Raw genomic sequence first — 20,420 nt, forward strand, 5'->3', positions numbered from 1 at the left:
TATTCGATGTAAGAAAGAATAATGTATACAATACATATTTTGACGCGATAAAAATGTTACATGCGATTACTTGGAGGTTGAGATGTACAGGATGATTCAGTAACGGTGTTAGGTAATCTTCTCTGTCATTATTTTTGAATCATAATTAAAATTGTATTCCGTGAGTAAGGAATTTATTAAAAATTTAGTAATCGGATCACCCTGTACACTTTGTTCAAATATACAGGAACGAACTGTCACATTATGTGCTATGATTTAGCGTTCGCTGTATCTCGGATTTTCAGTGAGAACGAATAAGATCGATGTTATTTCAAACAAGATTAGAAGCTGTTATTTTCTTGGATTCCGCTATCGTTGAAATAAAATCACAATTCTCTTTGAGTACTTTTTACTTTAGTTTTATTTTAATTTCCTGATATTCTTCAAATTATAAAGATATTTTAAAATATCGCGTTTCACGTTCAGTTTCCATTAGAGAACGAATACTTTCGATCACGCGTTTTTATTTTTCCTCCTATTACAGCATGTAAAAAATCATCGAATTACCTTGAAAAATTACGTCCGCTTCTATATTAATACAGACAAATTAAATTCTTTTTATCTATTTTATTTACTAGATTATCGAAAGTTGAAGATGATTTTTATCGACAAAATTATATAAGAAATTCAACACCGCGTTTTGGAAAGTTCGACTTATATACACTGTAAATAAATACAATATTTTACAGATATATATATTTACTCTTCCTACAATCGACTATTTTGCGGTGGATAAATATTGAAACGTTCAATGGTTTCTAGTTTCTCTACCTTTATTTTAATTGGATACTGCTTGCTTGCGTTCTTTAATACGTGCTTCTATTTCCGGTCTGAAATGTCTGATCAGTCCCTGAACTGGCCACGCTGCACCATCCGCCAAAGCGCAAATAGTATGCATTTCAATCTGCTTGGTCAACTCCCATAGCATATCTATCTCATGTATTTCCGCTTGTCCTTGGGCGAACCTAGACAGATATTCGTTACATGATTTCTAATATATAATTTATTTCTTTTTTTAAATAAAATAAAAAGAGTCAACAAATAGAATTATTTTTGTACCTTCTCATAATTTTATACATCCAACTTATTCCTTCACGGCACGGAGTGCACTGACCGCAAGATTCGTGCTTATAAAAACTGATAAGACGCGTAATAGCTTTAATAATATCAGTCTGTTTGTTCATCACGATTACAGCTGCGGTACCAAATGAGCTCTGTACTCTAACGAGATCATCGAAGTCTAATAACACTGTATCGCATACGCTGCAACATCATACATGTAATTATAGCTGTTAACTCAATTTTGACCAATATGTGCTATGGAATCTTATTCCCAGTTGGTATTCAAATATATATAAATACCTTTTGGGAATAACCGGAGTGGAAGATCCACCCGGAATCACACCTAACAGATTATCCCATCCACCGATTACTCCACCAGCGTGTCTTTCGATGAGTTCCTTCAGAGGAATGGACATCTCTTCTTCCACAGTGCATGGATTGTTCACGTGTCCCGAGATGTTAAATAATTTAGTTCCGTGATTGCGTGGACGACCGAATGACGCAAACCACGCTCCGCCTCGTCGGCATATAGTCTATATATTGAAATTTCTATTTTAGAATTAAGATTTTCTACGTGTGTATATATTTCCTAATAGCGTTAAATATATGATAATTACATACAGGAGCAACAGCGACGGTTTCGACATTTGTGACAGTGGTAGGGCACCCAAATAATCCAACATCGGCTGGAAAAGGTGGCTTTAGCCTAGGTTTTCCCTGTTTTCCTTCGATGGATTCAATGAGGGCAGTTTCTTCTCCACAAATGTACGCTCCTGCTCCTCTTTGCACAAAAATGTCAAAATCATAGCCGGAGCCACAGGCATTCTTGCCAATCAGGCCTGCCTGATAGGCTTCTGCAATGGCGACTTGCATATTTGAAGCTTCGTTATAAAATTCACCACGAATATATATGTAAGCTGCACAAGCTCCCATAGCACGGCCAGCAATTAAACAACCTTCTACTAGCTTGTGTGGATCGTGGCGTAGAATTTCACGATCTTTGCAGGTGCCAGGCTCACCCTCGTCACCGTTAACTACCAGGTATTTTGGTCTTCCATCAGAGGGCTTATTCATAAAGGACCATTTCATGCCAGATGGGAAACCTGCACCTCCACGGCCTCTCAGACCAGATACCTTAATCTCATTAATAATCCAGTCTGCACCTTTTTCTATAATTTCCTTGGTCTTATACCAATCTCCCCTTTTCAGAGCACCCTGTAATCTCCAATCATGTCTACCATACAAATTTGTGAAGATACGATCCTGGTCAGCCAGGGGGCCACCCTTTTTCTAAGAAAAACGATAATAACACAAATCGTTCCATATTTACGTTATTTTAATATGACAAACACTAAAATACACGCACCTTCCCTTCGGGCGCGGCATCGGCAAATGTTCTTTGCTGCTGACTACTCAACGGTGACCCAAGGAAACCTTAAAATCATAACCAAATTTTTCCATTACATAACCTCGTTTCAACGACAACGTAAAACATCAAAATTCTTCTTAAATATGAAAAGCATCGGAACATCGATGTTCCCTACATCAAAGTTGGCCTTGAATGACGTGAACGTCGTGAATATGGTTACAAATTAAACACAATAGCATCAAATCTTACCCAATTGTCTCCTTGGGAGCTGAAAACAACGTACAATGGTACCAGCCATCTTGCTGTTTGCGATCTCGCAGAAATTCGTGATATCGAACTGTCTACTTGGAAGATCACAGTATAGCCATCTCGCAGCGCGTTCAAGAAACAAAGTAGTACAGAATTGAATACGTGTTCATCACTGTTTTGTCGTCTAGTCGTCTGTTTTTATGAAAGACTTATCATACCGTGTTAAGCGTGCGTGCGTGAGTCGAGAGTGAGACTCGAGTCCTGTAACTGTCGTTCGTTACTTGTAAAAAAATTGGAAAACTCGACGGAAGTTCGGTTTTCTAGCCTAGTCATGGTCCTTGACTATCAATAGACACCTGTCTAGACGACAGTGACGAAAGCAAGAACGTTTGTCCTGGTGTAGCAATTGGAAACAATATGCCTTCCAGGAGAAATAATTGTGACCTGCTGGCCAGGGTGAATTTTCCGCTGTATACGCTGCAAATGTTGACGGGTAGGCATATCTTGGTCGGTGGTGGTGGAGGATCCTCGAAGACTGGGGTTGCTAATGGCTTTGTAAGAATTCCTTCTTTTTTAGTCATTCTTACATACATATCAAAAATGAGAGTAATTTCATAATTTGTTTAAATTGAATCATTCTTCATGAACAGGAAATATTTGAATTGTCTCACAATGGATCTCAGTTCGTTGCGGAGGAAGTGACCAGACATGAAACAGGTCCCAGTGTTGTTATGAACTGTACAACGTACAATGATCAAAAGAGGATCTGGATCGCAGCTGGTCAAGAGAGTCACTGTCAACTGTACGATGTGAGTAGTAAAGTGGTGAGTGTAAAGAATGGTGAAGTTGTCAAAGGAACCAGCGGTAATTCTAAGGAAGGCATTAGACACAGAAAAAATATAGATAAGGTAGAAGAAACTGTTATGCCTGAAGAAAGGATAGAGGAAGTTAAGGATGACAATTCAAACATTAAGAGCAAGAAACTTCAATTGATAGTAAAGCCATCAGATAGTGTACAAACAGATTTCAGGTAACTATATTTTTATAAAAATGAGCAAAGTTTCCTAAAATAATTGTTCTAAATATGAAAAATTTCTATAGCGATGAAGAACCACTTCAGAGGATCGTTAGAATAAATTCAAATGGAAAATTCATGGTTACTGGTGGCACGGATGGTCATATAAGATTATGGAAATTTCCACAATTACACAAACTACATGATCTAGATGCTCATACAAAAGAAATAGACGACATAGACTTCAGTCCAGACAGCACACTGATCGCAAGCATAGCAAAGGATGGCAAAGCATTTCTATGGAATGTGAGCAATGGTTCTAAATCCAAGGACTTAACTTGGTCACCCCCAAATGGACTGAAATATATGTACAAAAGGTGCAGGTTTAGGAAGCTGGAGGAGGACAAATCAAAAACTCAACTCTTTATGCTCTCCAACGCAGTGGTTGGAAAGAATATTAGTTTTCTTCAAATGTGGGATGTGGAGTCTGGAAGCATTGTCAAAATGGTACCATATAAAGAAACCCTGTCTGCTTTGGCAGTCTCGGACGATGGAAAGTTTGTGGCAGTTGGAACAATGTTCTCTGGTAGCGTGGATATATACATTGCATTCAGTTTGAGGAGAGCTCTGCATGTACCTGGTGCACATAGTATGTTTGTAACTGGCCTAGAATTCTTACCAACCAAGTTAGATGGTCCTACTATCGCTAGTAACACTGAAACTGCGGTTGTCAGCATTTCTGTGGATAACAAAATCTGTATACATAGCATACCGTTTAGACGTAAGAAATTAAATAATCTTTTTATTCATCCTTATATCATTTTGGCAATCTTAACGTTTGACAATTTTTTCTGTTATAGACACACTACCATTCTGGTTCGTCATTATACTGATTGTCCTTAGTATTTGTGGAGCGTTCATCTTCTGTAGTTATCTCGGAATATGACCTGAGAGAATATACCTTTAATACCAAGTACTTTGTTTAGGGTTTTTTAATATCATACATCGAACTTTCACAGGTGTGTTTCTTTAGTTTATAAATGTTATCGATAGTACGGGAAGGAAGGTGTAATAATCTGTTCGATTTTCTGAACACGTGTGCACGATTTTTGTGACAATAGATATTACTACTTATAATTTGTTCGGTAGTAAATAATTCACGTGCGTGATTGCCCGTGCGTTTAGAACCTCGTTCGTTCAATTAATGTTAAAACAAATGAAGTGATGCTGCGATGAGTAACTACTCTACATTAGATAAATTCTCTGATAAACATAATTGTAAATAGATATCTCTAAATAAGTTTGTGCTTGGACACACAAATAGCTACTTTTTCTTCTCACACATTTCTTACACTTTAAGATCAATTTATACGGTTTATTTCGGTACAGAAGGCTCAGCTCATTTTGACTTTTATTGCATTTATCTGAATTGTGTCTGTGCATTGCTCACGTTTATAATGAAATATAGATGTCGAGTGTGAAATGTTATGTATACGCTATAGTATTAAAGTTTTAGTTTTATACCATTCTTTGATCACTATGTTCGGATAAGAAACATATCGTGATTGGTCCACCTTGAAATTTAGATTAAGCCAAACTGGTCACGTATAAATAGTACGCATGCATCACATGAAATTTTATCAATTTTATAATGCATTTCATGGGAAACAATAATTTTCCATTTAAGGAAAATGTTGCCATAGAACAAGTACTGGGCAAATATACTTTGTTAAGTTGAAAATCAAACTTGTACGTTTTTACTTACCCTCCTCTGATTTTTTTAAAAGATTCAAATTTGAATTTCTAAACTGAAATTTCAATTTTTATTGTTATTTAAATAAACAAATTGAGAAAATTTAAATAAATATGAACACATAATTATGCAAAAATAAAAGTCAGAAAATGTAAATAAACAAAGAAAATATGTAAACAAATGAGAAAAATCTGGAAGATAAATACAAGGTATTTTTATTAAGAAGCAAAAAAAAAAAAAAATAAATTCCGTTTATGTTTGTCAATTCAAAGAAAGTGCAAGGAATGTTTGCTTATTTAAGCGACGATTCAGGACTCGCGATCGAAAAGGAATGTTGTCCAAAATGGAAAGGTGCCCCCAGGGTTCTCCATGGGAAGGGGAAGGACGAGTCAGTAATGACATTTTACGACCTTAAAGCTGGCGCCTACCAATAACTCTCAAGGCTGTGGAGAACGTATCCTGTCGAATAACTAAATTTCCTCCCATTCGAAAGTTTCCGAAATTGACTCCTTCGTTTTTCACTTTTTTACCGTTTCCTTTTTGCATCGAATAAATTGGTTACCATGTGAAGTGTTACGAAGAAGCGTTCGAAAAGAGAAAAATGCAATTAAATCATATCGTAGAGGAAATAAAATTTATGCTTCAATCTTTTTTATTTTTTATCTAAAATATATGTTAAATAAATATTATTTTAAGATTATCAAGAATCAATTCTTGTATAATATCAAAAGCTAGTTTCAAGAAAACAAGAATGTAAATGATTAATTATCATTATTATGTTATTAAAAGTCGAGGTTTTTGAAAATTCTGGGAATAGGTAGAAAAAATTTCGATTTTATGCAGGCTAATTCCTTAATCGTGATACAACCAGGAAGGATTCTACATTTTCGACTTATTTATCACGAGATTGCCAATTGCATCACGATTTCGAAATCACTTTATATATTCAACAGGTTTGGAAAAAAATTCGAAAAGTGCTCAGTTTCGTACAACGTTTATTGTGAAATACTTTAATAAAGACTCTAAGAATTACTTAATTACTCTCACGCGTCTCTTAAGCACTAACGTTAACCAAGTGTACAGTGTACACGGTTCGGCGCGCTGCGACGATACCGATCGATGGATCAATACGTACAACGTCCCGCAGAAGAAAGGGATAAGGATCGGAAGGGCAAGGATACGGTGGTTATGTACAAAGATGAATAAGCTTAATCGAAGAACTTGTTCCTCTATGCTACGGAAAAACAACCTCTTCGTTCTCTTTTCATTTCTTTCGATCACCATAATCGACCACAGAAACGTTTCGCGAACGTTTGCTACGGGAAGTCAGACCCACGATACTCTTCTGCCACAATAACACGAATGCAACTCAAGAATTCCACAAAAATGATAATTTAACAGTTATCCCACTTATAAAATTCCGTTCCAATAATATCACAATAAAAAGAAAAAACATCTCAACTCACGAAGAATTTCTAACTTATCTACATATAATAAAATACATCGGAATCCTACTGCACTTGTTTCTCGTTTCAAAATTGAAATCAACCAGACAACGTCAAGTCGATTACGGTAAGAGATTTCTCATTTCCGTTCGCGACACGTTTTCCGCGCGACGGTTCGACGCGTGTTCTTCAAGGAAAAGCCTTTTGATGCATTACTTTAGCGTGGTTTCTCTTAGGAACACGCGCCATACGATCTATAGATCTCTACCATGAAGTGCTCATTTGTTCGCGGTGAAACCGTCGCCAGTAGGATCGAGCAGCCACGGGTAATAATTCGGGCACTCCATGCAGGTGAACAAGCGAAGAGTTTCGCCAGGAAGTTCTCTGGTAGTCAAGGGACAGGCATTAGGAAGAGAACAGTAGGGCTGGCCCTTCTCGTCGCAGGTTTCTTTCCAATCCTGGAAGTCCCTCAGTGCCGAGAGTTCTGTCGGGGTTTGCATCCACTTGATTACCTGCAAGTGGTACGAGAAGGTATACAGTCAGACGAGATTCTAGGCAAATGTTGGCTGAAATAACTTGACTAATAATGTCTTTCTCTCGGCTTGAAATAGAAAATTTGAAGTAGGAAGTTATTAATGATTGAATTGTTTAAAAAATATTATTTCGTTTTATAATTGATGTGAATCATAACCTTTGAGTTTTGCGAATGTCTAATGAAATATTGTTTATATGTACTGTTTACTGTAGAAAGAGGATTAAAACAGTTTTTAAATTGTGATATTCTTCTCCATAAGACATATAAATGCTATTTAGTTATCCCAGTAGTTAAAACCCATTAGTTTGTATTCAAACAAACTCTAATTGAAGCAAATTGACTTATATGAACGTGAACTTGAATTCAAGTAGCTCGGCTAATCTGGGAAAGGATTTATGTATTACGAGTTTGTATTCGCTCCATTAGTGATAAGTAGAACGAGAATGTATTTGGTCAGACGGAGCACGAAATTCATTTTTGACAAAGTGACCGACCTGTTTGCGGTGTTCATATCTTCCTGAATATTACAGAGATTTGTTATCGCTTGTTTTGGGATCGAGCCATTTGGTTGACTGTTTATATTTAATTCCATTTTTGAAATTGTCTCGAAATCTGATTTCGCGAGTAAACTTGATACCAATGTATTTAATCTAATATTACTGTCGTTTAATTTTCCAATTTTCTTCGATGTAATACCGTTTTCTATTTTATAAGAGTAATCAAGGTAGGGATCGTGTTCGAGAATCGAACGAGAACGAAACTAACACAAGTAATTTTCGATGGTCTGCGAATCGATCGTACAAGATCCTACAAATACAGTGGAGCAGTCAGAGGGAGAAAGAGAGAGAGAGAGAGAGAGAGACAGAGCTTGTATCGCATGACTATATTGAAAGCGGAAAATAAATCGACGCAAAGCGAAATAAATAAAAGCAAGCCCGAGGCTTGATGGATCATGAATGAGAAATGTCGTGATGCGGCGAGATTGAAACCGGCAGATAAATTGGAATAAACTAGGAGACTCGTAATAACAGTCTTGGGGAATATCTCCGGAATTAAATATAATCTTCGCTTAACTTGTTTAATGGGAAGACAATGCGATTCTCAAAGACGCTTTAAATAATTTTTAGGTTTTCCAATATTTTAAAATATAATTTCTTAAAATAATATTCAAAATGTCTAGTATCGCGAAATATAATATTTTTAAATAATATGTTGTATTTCCGTCTTCATGGTTTCGTTTAAAATTTGCGATAAATGCTAATTAAGTCAAAGAAGCTTCGAGAAAAGTTCTTCCCAAGAAACAAATATCAAAATACAATTTCTTCAAATATAAACAGCTATTAGAGCCGTCGCTTATCCAATTCTGAACCAATTCATATCGCACGGTATTTCTAGGCAATTTCATCCTCCCAGATCAGACATTCCTCCAAACCTCGATCAAGCTCACTCACCTGAACCATGGTAACGAAATACACGTCGCTCCTGGCCAACATCTCCTCGATGAACTTGATCAATTCCTCCCTATACTCCTTCTTGCTCTTCAACCACGAGGCATGGAAGTGAAGACCAAGCGGTGCCCTGTTGCTGTTGAAGTGCCTGTTAAAGTTGTGTCTGAGGAGCCTGGCGAATTGTTCTCCGGTCTGAATGTTCGAGCAAGAGTCCACCATGTGACAACCAGGCAGAGACTCGTCGAAGGTGGGATCGTCTCTTCTGTCCAATTCGTTCATCACCATCTCCCAAACAGGATGCGATCTTGACGGGCAGTTTCCACCGTTTCCATTGCATTTGTGTGGCATTCTGAAGTACAAAGTGTACGGCCAGATGGGTACACGACCCAACGAAGCCGTGATGGAGGCGTCGTAGACGAAGAATTGGTCAGCCATCATTTCGAATTGTTTGTTGCCGCCCACGCGAAGATACGGAGCCCTCATTCCGATAATAGAACCGTCGGTGATGTTTGCGAAACGTTCTATGATGAGTCTAGCTCCAGCCATCTCTGCCAGCCAGTCGTCGTAGGTTCCCTGGGTCCAATATTGTGGGTCGTCTTTGTGGGTCAAAGAGAACACCGCGATTTCGTGACCACGACGGTGAAGGTCTTGAACGGCGGAGTAATTTGTGTATTTGTGAGAGACGAAGAACGTGCCTCTGATCTGGCATCCGTTAGGGTTTTGACGTTGGCCATTGAAGATCTCTTCGTACAAGTCGATGTTATCTACGTTCACGGCTCCGTTGAAAGTGATCGTGATCATTTGGGGTACCTGGGACGGCTCTATGTTTCCGGGGATCCTGGTTCCGTCGGCGGAACAATAGCAGTCGGGGAGCACGCATTGCGTTGGATCGCAGTCTGGCGCGCGATTTGGATCGGTTTCCACAGCTGCGGGGGAAGATGCGGTGAAGGTTAATAAACAATCATTGAGGAATTTTGAAGCTAACGCGAATCTTAAGACTCTCGAGAGAGGATGTACGTCTCTGATGTTCAATTTTCGTAGAAAAATTAAAACTACGCGTAGTATTGATGCATTGTTGGTCAACGACGAGCATATATGGTTTGTACACACATCAATGTGCATAATTATCAAAGTATAAAATTATCTATAAAACAAGTATTAAATCATTACGACGTTGTTCATTGTAGTGGACGTACTGCGTTAAAGTTCAATTATACCATCTTTTCTCGCGAGATCGTTAAACCGATATTAAGAAAACAGAAATTCGAATTTAAAGGATCGACGTTCAAAGTTTCCACTGCAACGTATCGACAGATTTTCCTCGCATCGACGTTGAAAGTCACCGATTGCTATATCTCGCTATCCGCATTTGTGACCAAAAGAAGCGCGGATTGCGATCGCGAATCGATTAAATCGACACTTACTGCACGCATTCTCGTCGGATTCGTCCTTGCAGTCGGGTTTACCGTTGCAGAAGAGCTCCTTGTCCACGCACTCGCCGTTACCGCACGACAATTTCCCTTCGGGGCAGACTGGTTCGTCGGTCCTCAGGATGGGCAACACCTTACGCGGCTCTGCAAACGTAATCCTCGTTAACGGGCCGACTTGTCGGCTGATACGCGACAACCAATCGCTACTACGGGACCATTGGCGTTCACCATAGCTGTAACTTCTACTTTTACTTCGCCCAATTTATGTACAAAAGATCGTGGCGCGCTCACCAGTGGCGCAGGAACCTGTGGCACTACTTGGAGAAATATATTCCCGAAGAAATCGATTAACCCTCTATCAATGGAAATAATAGGTGTCGTAGTTAAAACTACTTGCAGGATAGGATACTGTAATATTAGAGTAATCGATTTATTTTCTGCATGGAAAATCTTTGGTAGGGTTAAAGGTTGTTACTGTGCGGGATTAATTGTGACCCAAAGCTACGGTACCTCGCCAGCTTGGATATTAAGTATCGGACTAATTACATCTTGTACGTCCAGTTACGGTTTCCTGCCAGTGTAATCTGGTATCTATGTACATGTGGACTTTACGTACAGATGTGGACAGCTTTCTTAACACCCTCGTGATCGTCTTCGATCGTGAATGTAACGAAATTAACTTTGCGATACTATAGTGAGATACCATGTTCCTTGCTTGTTTCTGTTTGTTCGCGTTGTTTATTCGTCGTTATTCTGGCTATTTGTAAAGGATATACACGATGTGCTGTTATTCACGGCACGAGCTAAATCACGAAGGTATTAAGCAATTTATCAGAGGATTTGGCTTGGCCTTGCGTTAACAGTTCCTACGCCACTGCGTTCAACCGGCCTTTTCGTTAGCCTCTCTTCAATTCCTTTTCGTTCGAGGAATTTCCCTCTGATTTCTAGTCGCCTCGCGACTGGAAAAGCGTAGCAGAACCGACGTGATGGGCGTGACGAAGGAAACGAATTAGAAAATTTAATAAAAGAAAATCCTCGTGAATCGGTCTTGAAGATCTTCCAAAAAGAACCGCAGATTTCTCCGGCGAATTCTTTGCTCGAGAAACCTTCAAGATCGTTGGGAATACGACGGAACGAAAGACACGAAATGGCGACAGGCGGAGTGTTGGAGAGACGAAACATCGACGAACTAACGTTGCCCATCACGAGAAGTGTTCGCGTCGAGAGTATCGTTTGTATCGTTGGCTCGCAGCGATTCGCACGTAGCTAATTCCATGATTTATTACGAATATAGACATCGACTTACGAAAGTATCCGAATATTTATAAAAACTTTTCCTGAATATATCATGTACACTATACGAAATATTTCTCTGTATAATATACGTAATATGTTCATAAATATTTTCTATGCTAAATCTTCGAATACTTTCGCGAGCCACTGTAAATAAAATGAGAAGAAATATGGATACACACACACACGCAGGCACTGTTGAGATAATAATGAGAGAGAATAGAGATACGTGGTGAAGAGATGGACTGTTGCGAAAGGCGAAAACAGGCAGCGGAGAAATAAAAAGTGAGACGGTGCCTCGACGTGCCACGCGTCGAGAGAACGAGCGCGAGAAAAGAGAATTGCAAGTGGACCAATACACGCATAGATATCCACATACAGGCGCATGTATAAACAGGTACACGCATACACATGGCGAGCAGAGAGAAAAAAAAAAAATAGACGGAGAGCACACGAGACTGGTCCGATTTAATTTCATTCGCGGCACTGCGCTTTCAACTCGTAATAAAGTTTGCTCGAAACATAAAAGAAACAAGATAATCTTCGCGGTTGAATTATTAACTCTGTAATTTCTCTCTTTTACCTTCTACGCCTTTTTCGTTTCAGTTATTCTAATTAGAAGTAATATTTCTTTGCCGAGCTTTTTAGTTCGCTTGAAATTACGAGTTTATTAAAAATCGGTCATTTTTTAATAGTTTCTGACGCAACAAGGATATATTGTTACGATCATTGACGCTCGAAAGGCAGAACACAGGAACGAGGTTGTACCGTGTATTAAAATCAATCGGCTGTAAAGTAAATAGATCGATAATTCACGGTACGTACCACGAATAAAAATTTTCAATGTACATAATGTTCTCGAATATTATACGACTGTCTAGTTAATTAACTTTCTAAATGTTTTTACGATACGGTTCCAATCCAGACAGACAGATCCAAACATTGGAAACAAGAATTTTCTAAAAAAAAAAAAAGAAACAAACGTCATAAACGTTTGTAGATTTTCTAGTAGATACAATCTACAAAATTCTGCTCGTAAATTAAGCTTAACACCGTACAAAGTGAATCGATCTATCAAATTCTGATCGCAAATAAAACTTAACGCCGTTTAAAGCGCGAACGATTCGATGATCGAACCAAGCGCCATTCGCATTTCCTTGAAAACGAGCAATCGCCTGTTTCTTTTCTCGCGCGAAACCAAATCGGAGCAAACAGGTCTCGCGTGAGCACGAGCAAACCGAGACGCGCGCTTCGAAACGGAAGCGGAGGAATTCGACTCGGTTGCGACGACAACGAGCGCGCGAAATAAAAAAAAAGTGGCTGCAGCGCGAGAACAGAGGAAGATAGAGATCGGCAGCTGGAAAACGCTGCGTTCGCAACGGGGTAAGATGAGATTAATCCGGTGAGAAAGAGAAAGAAGGAAGGAGAGAATTAATATGATTGATCGCTCGAATACTTCGCACAGGTTTCGAGCGGTAAAAGCGAACGAGTCGACTAAATAACAAGGAGCCGTTCTAAGGAGGCCAGATCGTCGAAGCGAAACCGATCTGGATGTGGACAGACAGAGCAAGAGAGACAGTGACAGAATATAACGGGAGAAAGAGAGAGAAAAAGAGAAAGAGTGATATATGCGTATGTATAGCGAGACAGATAGACGAGAGACAGAGAGAGAGAGAGAGAGGGGGGAGGGGGGGATGGAGAGAGAAAATAGGAGCGAGATCAGCGATTGAGAACGTGCTACCTCGTACCTGGAGCGATCGCGAAGAGAAAGAATCGTGCGTCTATCGATGTGTGAGTATGTAGTATGTATATATGGTGTCGATATGTACAGGTGCAACAGCGTGTGAGCGTGAATTCTATAAAGCTGAAAAGTCATTGCGTGCCGAGGATCGTTTTCGGGAGATCGATATACGTGACGTATCGATGCGCGGAATAACTCTATTTTCACGTTGAATCTAGATTTAATGGTCGACACGAACGGCGAATCTTTGAATATTTTTATTTCGGTATGTTTTATGCGATTGGACCCAGATACGCCAGATATTTTGGGAAATTTGATGATCGTTAAACGTAATTTCAGCGTAACGATCTTCCTTTCTGTTCGATTGTTTAATTTTTAAATTCGAACGATATCGATGGCACGGAATGTCTTAATGAATAAATTTAGACAGTATAGAAAGCAACTAGATTAGAATCGGCGAGATGGATGAAGCTTGTATATTCGCGGTGTTAGCGATGCGACGTGAATCGAGAAAATTGCGTGAATCAATCAGGAAGAGAGCATCGATGAGCTGGAAACTGGGTTAGATCGCGCTCGAGGCACGAGCTTCTCGTCTCCCGAGTTGCACTTTCGCTCAAAATCGAAACCAGTCTCTGGGCCGCGAATCGAAAGTGGCCGGACTGCAGATTACAACGTCTCGAAAGTGGTCTCGCATGTAATGGTCGTGTGTTTTCACTGCGGCGAACGTATCGAACGTTCGCACTTGTGCCGTTCGCGTAACTACGAGATACCGTGACGAGGTGGAAAAATTTCAGCAAACTTGCGAATGAATCGCTTTTGCGTGACTTTAGAAAGTATAGAAAACTCGATTTCATTGAGCGCTTAAATTTCAGGTATTTCCGTTGCAACTTTATACGTACTTCGATATCGTATTATTAGAATTTCGTTTAGTTCGCGAAAGAATGTTCGTTCTTGGTTAGTCTAGTCTTTTCTCATTTTAATCCGAGATTAAGATAATTCTTAATTCGTTAATGAAACTCGATAGCCCGATGGTAAGAACGTAAAATTTTCAAGAAATAGAACGATACGCAGAGAGTTAATGAAAAGATGCGAAGGATAACGTTAATCGTTTGTCTTCGTTTCTGTTTCTTTTCTTTTTATTCTTTCGGAGACGAGAAGGATCGTGGATGAATCTCAAACGTGCGCGAGAATAATCGTGCGTTAGTACTACCTTACGAATGGTGCGGGCTACGTTGCGAGTCTACGAAGGAACCGGCCTTCTCCGTATCTTATGAAACATTTTTCATCGTCCTTAATAGAAGGAGGAAAGAAAAATCTTCTCAAAATGGTGTTCCTTCCAAGGGAAGTGCGTTTAACCGACCTATCCCTACTTTTCTGTTCCTCGATTATATAGAAAATTAATCGATGGGAAAAAGAAGCATAAATTACAACCGTCGAAACTAGACATTTTTCAAAACCTGAACGATTATAAACGCATTCCCCGAGGAATAGACACACCGGAAACGGAGACAGGTACGTCGGCTCAACCTGGTCGATACATCGACTTACTCTCGAGCTTGTCACAGTTGGTGACTTTGCCCTTCCAGTCGCAGGTCTGTTTGTCCAAGTCAAAGGCCAGTCCACTGGGACACGTGATTTGCTTCAGGCCGGATTTCGTGCACCTGTTCGTGTCGGACAGAAAGCAAATCGCTCAGTTAAACTTAGCAATCAAAATGAATCGCTTACTCTCGAGTTGGTCACAGTTCTTCACGTTCGTTTTCCAGTCGCACGTTTGACGCTCGATGTCGAATGCCAGACCTGTCGGGCATCGTACGGTCGCCAATCTGGTCACCCCAATCTCGCTCGCTTTGTCGCATCTGCGATTCAAGTTTAACTCTTTCTAGTTTAAAAAATATTTAACTCGTGGTTCTCGTACAATTTTTGAACGGTTTGAAACCCTGCTAAAAAAAGCCTCGCTGTTATTCTTTTTATCGATGCTATTATTTTTGCGGAGTATTCGTCAGATCGAATAGGAATATATTTCGTCACGTGTAACGAGCTGTAATCCTCTTACAGTTTATAGTATCTGATATACGATGTACAATTGACCGTAAAATTATCTGGCTATGGTAGAAATCTAAATAGATTGTACTGAAAATTATGAAACAGTAAAAGAGAAAGTCTGAAACAAATCTATTTTTAACAAATATCTATTATCAATCGTGAACTAAATAAAAAAGATTCAATGGGCTGCATACAGATTGACACCCATTGTACCTGCTATGCGTAGAATCTAGTACTCTTTTGTCAATAAACGAACCCACGCAAAAATCGATAAAAACGGAAATAAAAACAGATTCACAAGGCTTGCGAAGGAATTCTCACTTGAATCAAGCGAATAAATCTTTCCTAAAGAATTCTATAAAAAGGAGTAGTAATATAATCCGTATAAAAGGACGAGCAAACATAAAAGAATCAAAATAATGTTTTACGATTCGCAAGAACCCGTCGAATTCTTCCAGGATGCGTGACGTTCCGCGACAGGATCTTGCGTTCTTGTTCTGAGAATATTTTTGTCCGCGTGTCCTTGACGATGAAATAGTTTATCCGTTCGAATGAGTCAGGATACACCGTCTGTCGTCATCGACTGGAAGGCGAGTCCTGTATCTGGTATCAGGCTCGCCTTGAACCTTCCGACGCGGAATTCGATCGCGAAGGAACCGAAGACAGGAATTCGCCGTCCGATCCTCCGCGATCGATCTTTCTCGTAAATACCGTTTCTACCGTTAACTTCACTGACCTTCGGCGTTATTTACGCGCTCCAGAATCGACTATGATTCATTACGAAGGATCGTGACGTCTTCGATTCGTATAATTGAATAAAAACGCGAGTATTTTTTTTATGCGAAATGTTTATCTCTGATTTGAAAGACGACGATTTAAAAATAAGAATTAGGTAGGACGATTTAATGGAAATTTACCTCACGACGTCACGGCAGTCTCCTTCGACGTTCAACCGGAAGTATTCGTCTCCTGGCCTGTCCTGGCATAATTCCTCGGCATTTGCGTCAATTCCATCAGCCCCTTCATCGTCTTGTGCTCTGACTTGCGTTCCTGGAAATTAAAAAACGCTGTTAAACGATCGAGAAATCCTTTAACGAATATATATATAGCTTTCGTTTAAGAGTAGAAATGGGAATTTACAAGTTCTTAGCAATTGTAGAAAGAAGAAAATTGAAATCCGTCGCTTTAACGGATTTGCTACTTCTGGTGTTTAAGTACAATCGTAAAACTTTCTTATTTCGAATAAAAGCGATCTTCGAAAGCAAAGAGATACCACGCCTCGTTCTCCGGCTTTGACCACTAACAATTACGTACTTTCTATCATCGATTACATAAACGTTTCTCGATCCACGAGCACAATCTCTAACGTGACTTCGCAACATCGCTCCTTCCTTTCTTCGCCCCATTTAAAGAATCTAACGATAAGTTAGGTTAGACACGATTAAGTGCAAGTTCCTAGTTTTCCTTCTTTTATAATAGCGTTAGCAAGTTAAAAAATACTTGATTTACTTTTCGCTCGCGTTTCCTCTTTCCTTTTTTTTTTTCTTGTCCATCTTGATAGACGGAAGCACGTAAACGGAACGTGAAAGTAATCTCGTCTTTCGATCACAAATATCCAAATCTTAATGGACACCGTCTAGGGAGCAGGCACCTACCGCTTTTTATTTTCACGGACCTCCGCAATTAAATTAGAAGAAAACAAGAAGGAAACGTCACCGACAGAGCGGTTCGCGTGACATTTGAATAAGAATGGCATAGATCGGTATTGTGAGGATCGTATAAGGAAAATGTCGCGATCGTTGGAAGCCACGATCTCTAGAGATCGTAAACCGAATACGACGGGGTCGGTGAACCCCCGTAGAAGTAGAAAGTCTTGGAAATGTCAGGGCAACGAGACACGAGTGGGGAGAGAAGCGACAGTGGTTCTCTAAAGTAGGTTCTGTCTGTCTCTCCCTCTACCCCTCTTGCCATAATCGAGCATCCTTGTTCGAACAAGTCTCGAACGTGCCTTCTTCTTCTTCCACGACCACGAATCGTGATCCGTAATCGTGATCAACGCCACTTCCGGACAACTTGTCTTTGTTCAAACTTTTGCATCGGCCTTATCAACGAGACGATAAAACAATTATTTCTTAAAGTGTACGAATTTTATTTTATTGTCGAGAAGTTTACTTTTTGAATAGTTGTCTTTTGGCAATAATATCGAAATTGTTTTGAACGTTTCAAGTTTGTCAGGATCGAAGAGTCTTTCGATTTTGTATTGAAAAAAGATCTTTCGATCGTCAGATCGTCGTCGCATTAACCGGTCGAGGTGTCGCGATCGAATTGACGTAGCTGCACTGAAGGAGCCGTTTGACATGTCTTGTCGCGGCTTCGATCGTTGAAGTCACCAGAACGTTCATGGCGCCGAAGAACCTATCGATCTCGAGTCATTTAAGGGGATTGTGAAACTACCGCAATGCTTTTCAGCCTTTGTTTAATTTTTATAAATATCTCCATTGATTAAAGAGTTCTACTTATTAAAAGAGATTTAAACGTAATTAATCGAGAAACAATTTCCCGTTCATCGAGGAAAATTAGAAGAACGCGAAAGTCGTCTATTTTAAAATTATAATAGAAATTTCGCATTGAAATTGAAATGTAACACGGATCGTATATTATTCGGAAGAACCAAGCAACGATAACGTTAAACGACGAGTGATCCTGGAACGGAAAGTTCTCGTGGAAACTCGTTTCGTCCGAAGGAAATTCTGTAAACGTCGAAAGCAACTTTCACCTGCAACAGGCATTCGAAGAATCGGAGCCTAGAAGGCCAGGTGTTTCTCTTTGACGAGAAATCATGTTTATCATGAAAGATTCTCCATCTTCCGATCAAACTTTCACCCTAAACACGATATTCCAACGTTACCGAATCTCCCGCTCAACTAAAACTCTTTAACGAACAAATAAATTATTTAAAATCCAACATCATCCAATCTCAACTGCCATCAAACTTCTAAGAACTCTTCAGAATTTAATCCTCCAACTCCTAACGCTTCCAACTTCCATCTAAATTCAAACTTTAAGATACTTTTTCGAATCTTAATCCGAAGCTTAAACGTTCTTTGAATCGAACTTTCTAAAAATATCGAGAAACCAATTTGTCGCGATGTTCGATACAGATGAATAAAACACGGGCAAACGGAAATAAGGAAGACGTAGCAAGAGTGTGTACTCACCGGCAAACAGAAAGAGAGATCCAAGAAGGAACAGGAACTTTGGCGACATCGTGGCCGCTGCCGCCGTCGTCGTCGTCGCCGTCATCGTCGTTGTCAGGACAAAGAGCGTCTGGACAAGCCGCGCCCTCTCGCCCCTCTATATGTGCACCACCACTCCTTCCTCTTCGTCGAAGGACTTTCACCATCCGGATGGTGCTGCCACCTTCCCTGCGTCGTAAAATAGTTGGAGAACAAGGGTTCCATTCCTTCCGTCTGTTCGTGGAGAACGAGAGGGGACCGTGGCATTCCATTTCGCCTCGATCTTCCTTGTCTCGCGCGATCCAATCAGAGACTACTAGTTGCGGTTTTTGACGAGAGATCGAGAGGAAGAAGATGAGCGATCGTTTTGGAGTTTGTTCGATGCGATTGGTTATTCTCGTGGCCCGAATTTGCCTGGTTTGTTCTACTTTCATCGATATTTAGTTTTCTAATCATTGTTTCCACCTTTCTTTAAATGGAGAGTTCTTTCGAGAGGAAAGGCATGTATATGGGACCATTCGTGTCTTGAATTTCTATTACTTTGGAAAAAGAAAGATTGGTAATAATGGTAAAATCTTCAGTCTTTTGAGGAGAATGCCATTCGCAATGGTCGCTGAAATTTATGCATTTGTGGGAAATATACCGAGTAACACGTATAACACGTTAAAATAATTTATGGAACTTACGAATAATTTATGAAAAATTTGCGAGCGAAATATCGTACTATCGTTCAGAATATAGTACTTGTTATAATATTTAATGAAAGAAATCTCTATTCTGCTCCTTTAATTCTTGTGTCCAAAATCATACGAATTTAATTACTAATTACTAATTACTAATTGCGATCGAACTACTAATTTCTGGACAGGTGGATCAAACTTAATAGCAAAAATATAGTTCGTTTGGGTCTGCAGTGTATTCAAGGTCCGCGTTGCAAGGTCTCCGTAGAAGTGAAAACACGCTTTACGCATCGTTTTACGGCCTCCACGAAAATATCGGCTGACAGCGGCAGCTCTGAAAGGGGGCGACGAAAAATGGCTCGCGCTCGTAAAACTCACGATGAAAGTATCGTTCACGTAGCCGAGTAACTTTCCACGAAAAATGCCCTGTATGTCATGTTCGTCGACATGACATAAACCTTGAACCTCTCGGCTTTTAGTGTAAAATTCGGCAAGATACGTTCCAACGAATTTTGTACCGTATTTTCGACAAAATAATGAAAAGGAATTCGTCGTCCCTCTTAATGCCTCTAAAACCAAAGTGAAGCTTTAGAAAATCATGAAACATCGTACCACGGAAGCACCTATGAAAGACTCAAATTACTTTTAAAACACTCCATTATGGAATCGTCGATTCTGTTGCAACGTAAGCCACGCATACATCTCCTTCATAAGGCAGAATTTTGGAGGGATTCTTTGTTTCTCCGTTTCCATTTCATTTGCTTCTACCGGTGCCTCGCACGGCTGTCTGAATTATTTACGCGGTTTTAACGTTGCTTGCCAAATAATTCTCATCTCTCGTCCTTCCACCCCTTTGCCCAACTACCACCGGCTGCTGTATTTTCTCCCTATAGTTGTTAGCGTGGCACGTTTGCGCAACACGTTTATTTATTCCTGAGCTAAGCCAGGATACACCGGGTGGTCAATAAATTTGCAGTTTACGCGGTAAAAGGTTATCGACGTCCCCGGCGAAATAACTTCGCGGGACGCGCTATTGCGTTAGAGCCACGCTGCGTACCGTAATCCACGGTACAATCGCATTG

The 20,420-nt window shown here is 39.8% G+C and overlaps 3 protein-coding genes across 4 annotated transcripts; 1 reads left to right on the plus strand and 2 right to left on the minus strand.

Annotated features, from left to right (window-relative positions):
* Positions 1-382: 382 nt before the first annotated feature.
* Positions 383-2,878, minus strand: LOC100652287 (NADH dehydrogenase [ubiquinone] flavoprotein 1, mitochondrial). The gene is made up of 6 exons (XM_003398684.3): positions 2,720-2,878; positions 2,468-2,535; positions 1,723-2,391; positions 1,402-1,634; positions 1,099-1,302; positions 383-1,004 (listed from the first exon to the last, which is right to left on the minus strand). Exons 1-6 carry the CDS (start codon positions 2,766-2,768, stop codon positions 818-820), a joined length of 1,410 nt encoding a protein of 469 aa, XP_003398732.1. The 5' UTR covers positions 2,769-2,878; the 3' UTR covers positions 383-817.
* On the plus strand, positions 2,876-5,480 carry LOC100652166 (prolactin regulatory element-binding protein). Its single transcript, XM_003398683.4, has 4 exons — positions 2,876-3,274; positions 3,370-3,749; positions 3,821-4,515; positions 4,595-5,480. The coding sequence occupies exons 1-4, from the start codon at positions 3,137-3,139 to the stop codon at positions 4,678-4,680; spliced, it is 1,299 nt and encodes a 432-aa protein (XP_003398731.2). The 5' UTR covers positions 2,876-3,136; the 3' UTR covers positions 4,681-5,480.
* A 985-nt stretch (positions 5,481-6,465) lies between these two features.
* On the minus strand, positions 6,466-18,784 carry LOC100652047 (chitin deacetylase 1). Of its 2 annotated transcripts, none has more exons than XM_020865494.2 (6): positions 18,641-18,784; positions 16,340-16,472; positions 14,928-15,040; positions 10,340-10,489; positions 8,919-9,841; positions 6,466-7,444 (listed from the first exon to the last, which is right to left on the minus strand). In XM_020865494.2, exons 1-6 carry the CDS (start codon positions 18,723-18,725, stop codon positions 7,211-7,213), a joined length of 1,638 nt encoding a protein of 545 aa, XP_020721153.2. In that variant the 5' UTR covers positions 18,726-18,784; the 3' UTR covers positions 6,466-7,210. The 2 variants fall into 2 exon arrangements, with proteins under 2 accessions (XP_020721153.2, XP_003398730.2); XM_003398682.4 differs by lacking the exon at positions 14,928-15,040 and adding an exon at positions 15,105-15,235.
* Between the last annotated feature and the right edge of the window lie 1,636 nt (positions 18,785-20,420).

Source organism: Bombus terrestris, chromosome 11 (assembly GCF_910591885.1).
Source record: "Bombus terrestris chromosome 11, iyBomTerr1.2, whole genome shotgun sequence".
In the NCBI taxonomy this organism is placed as follows: Eukaryota; Metazoa; Arthropoda; class Insecta; order Hymenoptera; family Apidae; genus Bombus; species Bombus terrestris.